We start from the raw sequence: 15,667 nt of genomic DNA, 5'->3' as shown, positions 1-15,667 counted from the left end.
CCTTAACAAACACCGTACGCTTTCATGTAAATTTCATCCGTCTTTAGGTAACCTCCATATTTGGATTCAGCGTGTTTTCCCCGTAACGTCTCAAATAGCTGAATTATTGTGCCTGTCCTGTCCGGTTAAAAGTCAATGTCGGACTTCACGGACTTTCAAATTTTCCTAAATTTCTTTGACAATTTTAGAAATGCTTTAAAATAATTTAAAAGGTAATTACTATTGTTATTGATAAATTTTCATATAAATATGTCTGATTTCTGAATGGACGAATTGTACTATATTATTGCGACTTTATCAGACAACGTTTTAAAAATTATAATTATATAAAATCATAAAAGTATATGCGTAACGTGACATCAAATGCACGTCAGGCTGACCGTTTACCATTAGGTCAGAGACCACCAATTCAAACAATTACAAGGAACTTACTAGAATAAGATAATCGCATACCTGGAATCATGCTCTTTACACATATTGCTTAGCTTTTGTCCGGATGAGTTTATAACTTTATCTTTAGATTTCCGCTGCTTTCGGGGAGAATAAAATTTTGGTACGTCTATATATCGGCTAAGATAGATGTTGTCTATAAAATCTAAAGCTTAATCAACATTATTTAGTACACAACAGTATTCTGAAAACAAGCCATTTTTAGTAACAAAAATAAAATATTTTATATGTGTTGTTTAAAATGCACTTTATACTAAAAACACTGAAGACTTCGCAGTACATATTCCAGGTATTTTTAATTGCTATGTTTGTTTTCATTTCCATGCCAATTCTACCATATACAATACCAGCCTTAACATGAATTATACAAATTTTATACCTTTTAACATAACAAATTGATACTAACTTTTTAACTCACTATCTAAGGTTTGAAGTGACATTTATAACCATCAACATTGTCTGGACAAATAAACTAATTTTGACCCTTACATGATAAGACCATTTGTCAGCTATTAAAGGGCAAGGCAATGTTGTTCTTCTGTAATTCTATCTGTAATTTTTTTTAATCATTTAAAGAAATGAAAGAATTTTCAAAATAGGATTATAAACGAGAAAGTTATGACCATTTAGATATTTGATAAAAATGGCGGCCATTTTGTTTTCATGGCAACATAAAACAAAATGGCGGAATTATTTAACTTCTAGATACATATTTGAACTGTATTTACTTATATCTATAAAATATTTTCTCTACTTTTTCCAGCGGATGGCTATCATATACGATTAACTCATTGTCATTGCCCTTTTAGTGTATAAGCTGGACAAAACATTATTGCTCCAACAGACACATTAAATTGTCACATACCTATGAATTAATTTTGAAATAGGTACATTGTCATATGCCGATTTGAATTATCTATAGCATTAAGAGGTCACTAACTGACTAACAAGTTTACCGATAACCCCTAAGGCTAGTTTATCAGTAAAGATATGATATGGTACCACAAATAGATACGACGATTGATTCACTAAACAACGAATACTATCTGTTAAAAGTTGAACTTTATAACTGGTGCGTTAATTAGATTATTTTTACTTTACAAATTTTAATACTAGATAGAATGAACGTAAGTGCGACGTATAAGGATATTTGTAAATGTTGAAGAAAGAAAGCATTTATGGGACATTTTCATATAGTCTGGAGAAACACACTGCCACTGTATTGTAAATGCGCTGTTATGCCAATGCATATAAGCAGTATGCTACTTTGGACTAACGTTTCAAATTCTGTTCTTCCAGTATGGCTACCCGTCCCTTTGTCAAAATGGCAGCTTTTGATATATGCTCTTCTCACATTTCATGTTTTCTTCTTACTTGTTTTTGGAAATTTTATGTCTCTGTGTCCATGGAGGTATTCTGTTTTATTAAGGGTAATCATATGTTTTCTATCTCAATTCCTTATGCCTGTTCTGGGATTGGCGGAAGCATACTCTACAATAAAAGGCTTCCGCGATAGGAACAAACTAGCGTTTGATATTGTTCAAAAGGAAACAAAAGATAATCTAAATCAGAAACAGAAACAATTAAACCGTGTTATCACTGTTTAGCCTTAACGAACACCGTAGACTTTCATGTAAATTTCTTCCTTCTTTAGTAAACTTCCATATTTAAATACAGTACATATATTGTCCCCGTTAAATTCTCAATTAGCTGGTTCCGTCCTGTTAAATGTCATGGTCGAGTTCACTTTCCGATTTTCACCCAGTTCATGTGCATGTGGGTAGAGTGTTGCAAACAAACTATTTTTTTAAGAGGACCCTATAATTTGTTGAATTCTAGACAACAGTAAAAAGCTAAATATCTGCAGTATTCGACTTTTCACATGATTTTGATAGCAGTTGTCATTTCTGATTTGACATCAACAATTTTGTTGATTCTGATTTTTCAACTAATGTAGCTATTCATTTCAATAGTACCGGCCATAGTATTTCCGATATTTGAATTATGCCTATTGACTTTGTTAATGATAAAATGGACAGGCTGCTGAAGGAAATGTTTTGAATATCCACAGGGCCTCACTTCAAATACTATGTATGATATACAATTCCTCACTTGACATTATTGTATTATTTTCTCCTAATAATTATTTGAGCTGTGTCATACATAATTATGTTACAATCATTTTAATTATTACGGGTACTTTTATATTGTTTGCTTTCATGGCAGTTCTTATCAGTAGTATTATTGAATCTTATTGATCCTGACTTCCTGTTGTAGACATACTTTTGCGCACACAATTTCTCAATTACACAGTTAAATTATATTAGTTTGATTTTTTCCCATATAATAGTAATTTTATGACAGTATTAATATATTAATGTACGGTACTTATTTACTGAAATAGAAGTTCTGTTGCTGTTTTTCTGGACTCTATATATCATTCAAATAGTGCGCCAAATGTAAGGTCACACTTTGGCGTTATGATGGCATGTTAACTGTTTGTACACATTGTATGTTTGCCTGAAGAAGCGTTACAAACTTGAGTTGTCTTCTTTCTTTAACCATATTCTGATATGATTGTAGGTTATAACTGTGACCTGGGGGCATGATTGGCCATTTTTCTTGCACCCTTGCAATGTATTGTGTTTTTAACATTTGCAGTTAACAATGAATAACCCGTTATATGCCATTATTGTACTGATATTTATCAATCTTATCGTAGACAAACTCATTTGTTATGTTTTGAAAAAGGTGCATTTATAACATAACCAAAGGACAGTTATCAGATATTCTGTGGATAAGCAACTGCAGTCAACAAATAACATAAGATTTCCTAAACAATGATCAGTGTCTATTTATAGTGATTTTTTAATTCATTCAATCATTATATTTAAATGAGATTCTCCATCATTATTCATATTTTTAAAACCTTGCATATATGACCATTTGTTTAAATTCAATGTATGTAATTGAAAAGTAATCGAAATGCAATTGAAATTGCTTGTATTTTTACAATGAAATTAATTAAATACTTTGTAACTGAAAAATCTTTCCATTACAGATTACATGCAATTACCTCAGATTTTGACATTGCTTACAATGAATTACCATTACATTTTTATTCCATCTCTGATCAATGTCGGATCTTATAGATATAAGAATTCGTATCATGTTTCATTCTCATCAGGTTACAAAACCTATTTAAGATTTTTATCTTTTCAGTAATATCACTTTGATATCAAAAATAAACACCATCACGTACGGTAAAAAACAGCAAGTAGTACGGGCAAAAACAGCAAGTAGTACGGGCAAAAACAGCAAGTATATTTTTCGATATGTACAAAAAATGATACACATTGATTTGTATATATTTTACAACTTGGGACTATTGTCACCGGCTTTGCAATGTTTGTATTTAGAAATGAAGAGTGTTAAACAAATACGGCTTGTCTTATTTCTTTCCAAACCGGTTAACATGATTATCCGGTTCTGTAAAATGATATATATTTATACTGTGCCAATATCAAAAGACATACCGGTCCGACATTTGCCCAATATCACATGTTATCTCGGGTGTGGCTTCTCACTCAAGCAAATGTGACATAATCATGAGCCCTATGACTTATAACGTCTGCTATATCTTTCCACTACAGTTTATACTTTATTGCGGACCTATTTTGCGGTGAATGGCTCTCTGGCTGTGATTAAGGTGTTATGTTTCTCCGAGAAAACTATCCTAACATTTTTATGTAAGGTAATGGATCCGTTATGGTGTACCTCCTTTTGAAGAGTATTCAATTCCTACCATAAACCTACTTTGATGATTTTAATATTCATAGGCATTAGAAAGAACTACATTTTTTCTAACACCTTTGTCAGTGGAAAACATACAGAATCTAACTGTACTGAAATAAAAAATCTTAGACCGTGATTGAAGCTATATATGTTTAACACTATGAAACTATCATGAATGGCGGTCCAACGAAGTAGTAGGTAGTGTTTTGAAATTAATGTTAAAACATAATAAAAAGTGGATTCTTATGAAGAACCGCAACGTTTTAGAACTATCTTAAAACGTCATTCCGCAAGATGTTTGCCCCCACTTCCCCCTTTATATCGCGGCTATTTACACTTTTATCTTTAACTTGCCACGACATATATATTATATCCTGTTATCTGCTTCAGACTATTTAGATTTAGGTATATCTGATAATTTTATCTTTGCTGTATCACTCATGTTTCATTTTGTCCTATTAAAATAAATGGTTGACTTTTGATTTCGGACGGAATATAACCCTGCAAAAAATAATTCTTTCAGTTGATTTGTGACGTGGTGACGAAGTTTCTATTCTTTAATATTGTTTTGCTAATTAATTTTCATCTTTTATATCAGTTTCCATGTTTTATGGGCCAAGATATGTCTGTTTCCACATGTGCATCATTTCATTATTTATTCCAGGATTCTCTTATGTTTTCTTATGTATGTAATACTGGATAAACTTACTTGAATATTTATTATTAAAAAGCTGTTTCATTGTGGACTGTGATAGATGTATATTACTGAAATTTCTACAGAAATAAAATCTCTTTTTATTATGAATAGAATAGTTTGATTTTTAGTCTAAATTTTGTTTGGTTTTAAACTCAACAAAATAAATTGTGGCTCGAATTACTTCTACACTTTCAAAATGCCTTAGTGAAATTGTATACAAATGATGATATCAGGGATATGCTCCTTCCACTTACCACCTCGATAGCCTAATGGTAGAGCGTCCGCTTCGAGTGCGGGAGGTCGTGGGATCGATCCCCTGCCGCGTCATATCAAAGACGTGAAAAATGGTACCAGTAGCTACCTTGCTTGACGCTCAGCATTTAAAAAAGGGAAACAGAACTCTTTTCTCTCATACCCTCGTGGCGGTGGATTCCATCAGGAATGAAGTGTCGAGAGCGATTAATATACAAAATTGACCTAAAATAAATTTAATATAAACTCCTTTTTTCCGAGGTCCATAGTGACTGTAAAGCCGTTATGGCGTGATTTCCTTATGTTCAGAGTATATTAGTTTACGGAAAACAAAATTAACCTCAGTTATCTCTTATCCATCAGAGATCTGATTAAATTCTGCATTTGCCATTAAATTTCTTGTATTGAAATCTGTAGTCATTACAATTTTACATATCACTTATATGTACTACCAAAGTTCCGGCTAGAAGTACAAAAAATCGGAAACATATTCATGTTTTAGAATGCCCATTGCAAAAAGTTACTGCTTCCGGATTTTCATACATTTGTGTAATATCATTACTTCAACGCAAGATTCAAACCCTCACTATACCATGTGACTTATATTGAGCAAATTTTATAGACTTCTTGATTGTTTGAGGAATACCACGCCAAGACTTTGTGTCTGACAGACGGACAGACAGACAGAGTGACAGACGGACACAAAATTTTACAAATATGCTATCGTGACCTTCATTGATGAATTGTGCGGAGTTGACATGATGTAGTCAAGAAACGGCATTTGAGTAGAAAATCACTAAGATCACAACCGAAAACTGTCTTTCACTCTAAACCCTTTTAATGATATTTTTAGTCTATAACTTTGACTGAACAGTAAGACGAAATATACTTCTCTCGATCATCTACATATATATTTTTTTAAATAAAAATGTATTGTAACCATAGACACTGATGTGTAAAAACATGTTTTGTTTGTTTGTTTTGGGTTTAACGCCGTTTTTCAACAGTATTTCAGTCATGTAACGGCGGGCAGTTAACCTAACCAGTGTTCCTGGATTCTGTACCAGTACAAACCTGTTCTCCGCAAGTAACTGCCAACTTCCCCACATGAATCAGAGGTGGAGGACTAATGATTTCAGACACAGTGTCGTTTATCAAATAGTCACGGAGAACATACGCCCAGCCCGAGGATCGAACTCATGACCCCGCGATCCGTAGACCGACGCTCTACCTACTGAGCTAAGCGGGCGGGTAGGCAAAATGTTTTACGAGTGTGGGCACAGTTACATTAATACGTTATTAGCGGAATAGCATTTATCATACTTGTAGGAAAAATAATCATTAATACCTAACAATTGGTTGTGAACAATGCATTGTATTGTAGTGCAAAAGTAATGATTGCCCATGCATTAATATTACACAAATATTATGTTTCATTCGATTAGAGATAATTTATTTATACTATAAACAGACGTGGAAACTGACATGAGCAAATACAAAGACTGAAGCCATACACAGATCGATGGTCAATATTGTTTATTACCATATGGTGTGAATAAAACACCGACAGGACTTGTTATATTGCCCATTCAATGATAGAGGGTAAGTTAGAACGTAACTGCAATCTCAATTAATTTATTTTAAATGCTTACCTTTGGTCGGCAGTGAGATATATTTGGCTACAGCCATGGCAGTTTTTGATGACACCAAGTCAGTAGGTTATTTTCAATTTTATTTCCAGTGAAGACATGACAGATGATGGAGTTCATAGTTTAAAGTTCTGAAGTTAATGAAATTTTACACAAAGTTTTAAATCAGTTCATCATAGTCTGTAATGAATTGTATGTATTATAATGAGTTAAAATTAAAATTATAAAATATTGTTATTCATATTTTTTGGTCATGTGTTTGAGAGTTATTCTTAACAAGAGCTGTCCGTAAGCATGAGGAACTATGGGAACTTTAAAGATTTTGGGGTTGGGGAGGGGTATATCAGTTGGAATAAATCTGTAACCCCGTCTAAAATCTTTAGTTTGTTGACTTTTTGAAATTCATACTTCAACTTCTCTTGATTAAAATTTTAGTTTTTAAGACTTTTAATGATATTATCACGTAAGCTAATTGTGACAGGTTACAATTTGTGTCATATCATGTTAAGAAATGTCCATACAAACATAAGCCATTGTGACCTGCAGGAAGATCTATAGTCGTCCCAGCTATCAATTATAATGCGCATTAGTTAAAGTGTCATAATTTAAGTAAAGGCAGTTGTGGATGTGCAAAGATTTACATATATTTTCCTTTGTTCTGCTGTGGTAACTTATTATAATACAAACTCATATTGATCGAATAGATTGAAATGTAATATAATTTAAACGTAGTTTATATCTTTTTGCCCTGCATAGAGGGCACATGCGCGAAATTTTATTACCGTTGCTAAGGATCGCACAAGCGTGAATACCTCTATTATAATGATGCCGAAGCAGCTTCTTTTACACAAAAGTTAAAAGAAAAAAACACTGGGACTTGGCGAATATGGAGGGTGTGGCAATTAATTGCTTGACCTGCTGGTCCTGTAAATACTGCCGCACAATATTATTCTTGAGGGCATGATTATGCTTGTCATGAATAACGCAGATGCTACGTAAACCAGTCTGTGGGCAACAATGTAGTATTTTTTCTTACTGATTTTATAACCTTGTCGCTGTAAAACATCCCAGTAATAGATCTGCCGTATGCACTGGGTATTTGCACAACCGGGCTTTGCAATTGAAAAAATTGTGGAAAGAACCCGTTTGCAACTTTTAGTTCTTTTTGCCATATTTGGTCGATCTTGCGCTTTCCTAAGCCGTTGTTTTATCTGCCTTTGAAATTCGAAATAATATACTAGTACCAATGTCCCACATCCCATCGGAAGCTCATTAAACCTCCTTTCGTCTGTATTTTATAAATTTTCAGAAGTCTTATGCAACTTTGCACCCTTTGGCATTTTTTTTGCTTTCTTATCAGAAGATAGGGTTCCTGCCTTGCACACACCTTCTGTAATTTCAAGAGTTTAATCAGATTTTCATGAACACTTCCTGAGGAAATGCCAACCGATGCAGCTATTTGGGATACTGTATATCTTGAGTCTAAATGTCATGAGAGGGTACTGACGTTTCAGGGCACATTACACGAGGTAGTATTGCTCAGGTGCTAACGAAGTTTAAATGTTCACAATCTCTGACAAACTCACGAGATGTCATTAATACTGTAGAAGATATAAAAACGAATATTATGAATAAATTCTATGAAATAAGGAAGAAGGAAAATAAAGGAAGATAAACAAGGAAAAGAAACAAGGAAAAAGTAATAATTCAAATATAAAATGATCCTTTGATTTCAAAATTGTCCTATATGTTCTTAGCCTTTTACAATGAAACTTTGGTGAAATGTTCCGCACACCAGGACAACGTTTAAATCACATTATTCAACTGCTACAGCTAAAAGTCACAACTAGTGATCAAACATTTAAACATGTGCCATTTTAAATTACATACTTTACTACATTTACACTACATGGTGATAATAACATCAATTTACACATCTTCATGTAAAAACCACTTATTCCATAAACACTCTAAAACAAATTTGCCACTGTTGACTGAATCCTTTACAATACCTCATACCTTAACAGTTGTTGTTGAATATATACTGAACAGCAAAAGAAACTAGAGCTGCTTTTGAGAACAGTGCATGTCTCCCACAACTGCCTAATCATCTGAATAGTTATGTATCTGAGTCAACCATGCACCAATACATGTATCACTGGCATCTGTGTACAGAGTTATTTTCGGTAATTCAAGGGCCATAATTCTGAAGTGCCGGGCCGATTTGGCTAGTTATCGAACATAGCCGAGGACTTATTGTCAAACACATTTTGTTCAGGTTTGGTGAAGATTGGATCAGAAATTAGTGTGTACAGAGCGATTTTCGGTAATTCAAGTCATAATTCCGAAGTGCAAGTGCCGATTTGGCTAGTTATCGAACTTGGCCGAGGCCTGATTGGCAAACACATTTTGTTCAAGTTTTTTGAAGAACTGTTCAACTTATAGCGCGCACAAGATTTGTGACAGACAGACAGACAGACACACACACACAGGCACACAGACAGGAGTAAATCAATGTGTCTCGAACACCACTGTGTGGTAGAGACATAACTATCCAGATGTAGAACTGGTGTATGTTTTAATAATAAGCTTAAATTTATAAATCTGACTTGTTTTCTTCATACCATCTTACACTTGAAGAAACTCACTTGTTAAATTAAAACAAAAAACGATCAGCCTTGAAGTCAGTAGTCCCACAATATCCGTTTTGCACGAAATTCACGTGCGCGTGTTTGTTTGTTTTGGGACTAACGCCGTTTTTCAATAGTATTTCAGTTACGTAATGGCGGGTCATGTGCGCGTGCAATTAACGTTTTTCTTTGTGAAATTTGATTGTCATTGGAAACATTGATAATTGACTCATTCGAAAAACAGCATAAAGTTAAAAATTTATTGTTGGTTGTATGGCACGACTGAATCAAATTCAGCGCGAGCGCGCAATTTGGATGTTGCGCAGTAGATATAGCCAGAATGTCGTGCAAAACGACTAGTGTGGGACTACTGACTTCACGGTTGATCTTTTTAAATTTAATACGTGAACTTCTTCAAGTGTAATGTGTTATGAAATAAAAGAGATGTCAAAATTATAATTTAAGTTTTCTATTAAAAATATCCCAGTTATACATCTGGATAGTTTCTTTTGCTGTTCAGTATATCTCTTCCATAAAGCCAAACTGATAAATACAAAATGAGATAGCAGTTCAATTTGCATGTTTGTTCTTTTTGCACATGCCAGCGTGTTTTGGTTCTAATGACCCTTTAAACTATGTACAATAGTCATTTCACAGTGTTCACAGTTAGGAACAACCCAGATTGGTAATGTTTTTTAATCAAAATACAGAAACATACAAATATATTTAGTAAGATGTCATCCAAGACTGATTCTCTGTTCTACAATAAATCAGATGAATTTGGACCAAATTCCAAAACCCGAAATCGTTGAAAGTAAATACATATTCACGCAAACCAAATAAAATATTTTTAAAAACTGGCAAATGGCTTTCGAAGTTACATACCTACTTACCAAAAAAGTTTTAAAATTTGATGCAAAATTGCTTTCTATAGTTACTGTACTGAACTAGCTGCGCGACAAACACCATTTGAAATAAGGTCTCTTAAGTTAAACAAATAATCGATAATACTAATAACACCTAGCTAATCAGTAAAGACTTCATACCACCAATCACGGATCGCCAACAGATACGAGAGTTGGTTCACCAGGGTACTATCTGTTAAAATTAATCATGATAGCCTGTACGTTGATTAGATTATTCTTAATCATGCTGGTATGATCGAAATATTCGACAAGGCTATGCGCTGTATCAATGAAAAATGGATTTTATTTTCGTACGGAAGTAGCCAAATGAATAAATTAGTGGACATTAACTTTATAAATTTTAATACTAGATAGAATGAACGCAAATGCGATCGACGTGTAAGAATATTTGTAAATGTTGAAGAAAAAAGCATTGTATAACTTCATTAATATATGACAAAAAGACATATTCTATTTGTTTGAAATTGCGGAATAAATGAAAATGTGGGCAATAAAAAGGATAGTAAAACTGATCAGAAAGCGAGTTCAACATATTTTTGCTAGACTTTTGTTTGTGCTTTTACTGGGAATATACATTCGATGTGCTTTTGTTGTGCGTGACGCAGTATATAATGAATCTGGGCCTACTCTGTCGGAAGCTGTCTCTAGGTATGGACTTCTATTAACGGTTATTCTCTATGGTCTCACCGTTTCAGTGTATCTAAATGTACCTATAACATGTTTTAATATCCTAGGAATGTTGATCTATAATCCATTCAAGAAAGTAAAACGAAATAACCGACAGGCAGCAACGGAAACACCATTTATTTGTTTTCGAGTAGTAACCAGAGGACTTTTTCCAAAGCTCGTTGCTGACGTCACTGAGAAAAATCTTGAAATTTGTAGAAACGTTGGAATAAAAAACTTCAAGTTTGAAATAGTAACAGATCATCCGCTAAATATTCAGTCCTTTAATTATGTCAGGGAAGTGACTGTGCCACGTGATTATCACACACCAAACGGCACGTTGTTTAAAGCGCGTGCACTGCATTATTGTCTGACTCAAAAAATCAATATATTGTCACCTGACGATTGGATCGTTCATCTGGATGAAGAAACGCTTTTATCGGAAAGTGCATTACACGGAATAGTTAATTTTGTTTCGGTCCCAGATTCGAACATTGGGCAAGGGGTTATAACATATGCCAGAAGTGGCGTGGAAAATTGGTTAACAACCTTGCTTGATGGAATTAGAGTAGCTTTAGATTATGGATTATTTCGCCTTGCTTTACAGTTTTTTCATAGACCAGTGTTTGGATTTAAAGGTTCTTATATAGTTGTGAAAATGGGAATTGAAGAAAAAATAGGATTCGACTTTGGACCTAAAGAAAGCATAGCAGAAGACCTTCGTTTTGCTCTGGCTGCATGGCATAGTGGATACAGATTTGACTTTGTTGAAGGTGTGATGAAAGAAAGAAGTACATTTTCATTGGCGGATTTTGTGAAACAAAGAAAACGTTGGTTTATGGGACATTTTCATATAGTATGGGGAAACACACTGCCATTGTATTGTAAATGCGCTGTAATGCCAATGCATATAAGCTGTATGCTACTTTGGACTAACGTTCTAAACTCTGTTCTTCCAGTATGGCTACCTGTCCCTTTGTCAAAATGGCAGCTTTTAATATATGCTCTTCTCACATTTCATGTTTTCTTCTTACTTGCTTTTGGCAATTTTATGTCTCTCTGTCCAAGGAGATATTCTGTTTTATTAAGGGTAATTATAGGTTTTCTATCTCAGTTCCTTATGCCTGTTCTGGGATTGGCGGAAGCATACTCTACAATAAAAGGATTCCGCGATAGGAACAAACTTACGTTTGATATTGTTCAAAAGGAAACAAAAGATCATCTGAATCAGAAACAAGTGAACGGCCTTATCACTGTTTAGCCTTAACAAATACCGTAGAAGTTCATGTAAACATCATCCTTCTTTAGTAAGATTCCGTATCTAAAATCTCAGTGAGCAGAATTATTGTGCCTGTTCCGTCCAGTTAAATGTCAATGTCGAGTTCACTTTCCGATTTTCCTAAAAGCCTTTCTTTGATAATTTCAAAAATGCTCATCTTTTAAATAATTTAGATGTTAGTTACTTTTTTCTATAATGTTATTGGTATGTTTTCATATTAATAATTATATTCGATTTCTGTGTGGACGAATATTGTACTATATTTTCTCGACTTTATCAGTCAACCACTTTTATATCAATAGTTCTGTTGCACGACATACTATCAAATGTACGTCTTACAGTTTACCATTAGGTCGAATACCGCCAATTCATAAAGTACAGGGTACTTACTGGGAATATGGTAATCGTATATATGCACTTACATGGTAAGAAAAGTGCTATTTTTAATACTGTACATGAACATTTTACGGCTTGAGCCATAAAGGGAGGTAACCATAAATAAATTCAAATGAACTTTTTACAATATTCATCATTCTAACACGACCAGCGAATAACCTACATACATGTAGAGCAAAATCTATCTCGGGTTATTCTGCAATAAAACACTCGCGTGCAATGACGTCATCCGATCCAGGAGCGTAGTGCGGTCGTAAAAAGTAGTTACCATTTTTTCTAACACTGTTGATACTAGTATGTCGTGTTAGAATAGAAATAACAAGTCCCCAAGTGTGATTTATCGTAGAATAACCCGAGTTCTTCGTTTTTATGCGAAACAATACATCACTCAGGCCTACGCATAAGAACTCAAAACTCGGGTTATTCTACGATGAACCAAGTTTGGGAACTAATTATTTCTTAAATATTCAAACCTTTGACATACTGAAGATAAAATGGTTATCGAAAATAGGATTTAACAACATATTAATAATATTTTTTATATTCATGGCGGAAATGTGGCAGCCATATTTCAAATAAAGACATTATGAGCCTTTAAGTGTTTTTACTCTAATTATGCAATTTACAAAATAATATTTTTATCGATTTTTTTATATTTCATAGATAATAAAATCAGAAACAATTTTATATGGTTGCTGATATGCTGTCGTCGTCGGCGTTTTTGTTATTGTATAAGATAATGATTATTCAGTATTAACCGATGTACGAATTCAAACCAGTTTAATAAAGTTTTGACGTTGACGTCATTTTAAGTATAGGATACGTTGGACGAGTTTTCCTGGTCTATTATAGGTAAAGAAGAAATTTTGATGGTTTAACAGAAAAAGCTTACTTGTGATAAAAATAAAATTGCATCTGTGTATTTCCACATTGAATAAAATTTACAAAATGCTCTACAAAGCCTCGCATTTTATTATTTGTGTGCTTTCCACATTGAACTTATTAAACTCGTTGAATAAAATGCTCGGCACTCGGCACAACCTCGCTTTTTATTATTATTTTCAACTCCTTTATCAAGTCCAATAGGAAAAGATCCTATATTTATGATGTCAGACCAATATTGAGACGATATCAAATACCTGTGTTAAATGTTTATGTACACACTAATGGATTAATTTCAGACATGGGGTCAAATGTATTGAAATGTAATTGTTTAAGTTACAATTACATTTCACAAACCTTCAGTTAAATTACCATTAATATAACAAATTAGATTATCTTTGAATTTAATAAATCAAATTACAAATTACATCGAACCTTTCTATCTTATTTCTAAACACTTTATACAGTCTACTTTTACAAACTGTCATACAATCATTTTTGTTAATACATCAAGTGTGCAATATATACAGTTTAACATAAGTATTTTAAACGAAAATACAATGCCTTTTCTGATATTGACTATGTGACTTTAATACATTCATTTAATACTCTCAGCTAGAAAATTTTGAAAAATGAAATTCCCTTTCTACCAACCCAGTACATGTGCATGTGGATAGGGTGTTGCAAACAAACTATTTTTAAGAAGGCTTTATTATTTGTTAAATTCTAGCCAACAGTAAAAAACTAGATATCTGCAATTTTGGACTTTTCATATAATTTTTAGCCCCACTATTTGGAGAACAGGGGTGCTATTCTACTCGCTCCGGCGTCGGCGTCGGCGTCGGCGTCGGCTTTCTTGGTTATAGTTTTTCGGCAACCTTTGCTTTTCTTTGTTACTATTGCTTATATTTTATTGTAACTTCACATAAACACTGTCCAACATACAAACAAAGTATGTGCAGAGCTGGGCCCATTATACATAAGGTCAAGGTCACTAAGGTGTTATACTTTAAGGTTAAAGTTTTTCGGCAACCTTTGTTTTTCTGTCATAGCTTTGTTACTATTGGTTATATCTTACTGTACGTTCACATAAACATTGTCTAGCATACAAACACAGTATGTGCAGGGGCTGGGCCCATCATACCCAAGGTCAAGGTCACCAAGTTGTTATACTTGGAATTATTTTCATGTTAATTGTTTTCGAAGGCTTCGTTTATAGACATATCTTTGGTACTTTTAAAGATAATGACTTTAAATTGAAAAATTTCTTTATAAACATCATCTGCAAGTGTGGTTACACTCCCCATAACTCTAATTGTATTTTGACAGAATTATGCCCCTTTTATACTTAAAGTTTTTTGGCAATCTTTTCTTTCTGGGTATAATTTTTTATCTTGGTGTATCTTCATTTTAAATTAGAGGTCACGTATTGAGACATAAATTCATTTTACTGTCAACTCGCCGAATAGTGGAACTGGATCGCACTGTCTTACGGACAGCTCTTATTATAGCAGTTGTCACTTCCGATATGATTGTAGGTTACAACTGTGACCTAGGGACATGATTAACCATTTTTCTTGCACCCTTGCACTGTATTGTGTTTTTAACATTTGCAGTTAACAATAAATAACCCGTAATATGCCATTATTGTATTGATATTTATCAATTTTATCGTAGACAAATTCATTTATGTTTTTGAAAAAGGTGCATTTATTACTAAAGGACAGTAATCAGATTTCTGTGGATAAGCAACTGCAGTCAACAAATAACGTAAGATTTCTTAAACACTGATCAGTGTCTTTTTATAGTGTTGTTTTTAATTAATTAATTCTTTCACTATGTTCCAGTGAGATTCCCCATCAGTATTCATACATTTATAACCTTGAATATATGGCCATTTGTTTAAATTCAATGAATAAAAGTGAAAAGAAATTGAAATAAAATTGAAATTACATGTATTTTTACAATGCAATGAATTAAATTACTTGTAATTGAACTTTTTTCCATAACAAATTACATGCAATTACTCATGATTTTGAAATTAC

At 33.4% G+C, this 15,667-nt stretch overlaps 1 protein-coding gene across 1 annotated transcript; it reads left to right on the top strand.

Moving 5' to 3' along the window:
* Nucleotides 1-11,135: 11,135 nt before the first annotated feature.
* Nucleotides 11,136-12,326, top strand: LOC128548145 (beta-1,4-mannosyltransferase egh-like). The gene has a single exon (XM_053522561.1). The coding sequence runs from the start codon at nucleotides 11,136-11,138 to the stop codon at nucleotides 12,324-12,326; it is 1,191 nt and encodes a 396-aa protein (XP_053378536.1).
* The last annotated feature ends 3,341 nt before the right edge of the window (nucleotides 12,327-15,667 follow it).

The sequence above is a fragment of the Mercenaria mercenaria genome, chromosome 14 (genome assembly GCF_021730395.1).
Source record: "Mercenaria mercenaria strain notata chromosome 14, MADL_Memer_1, whole genome shotgun sequence".
NCBI lineage: Eukaryota > Metazoa > Mollusca > Bivalvia > Venerida > Veneridae > Mercenaria > Mercenaria mercenaria.
The sequence above is the reverse complement of the archived record's forward strand: the minus strand, read 5'-3'. Positions and strand labels throughout refer to the sequence as shown.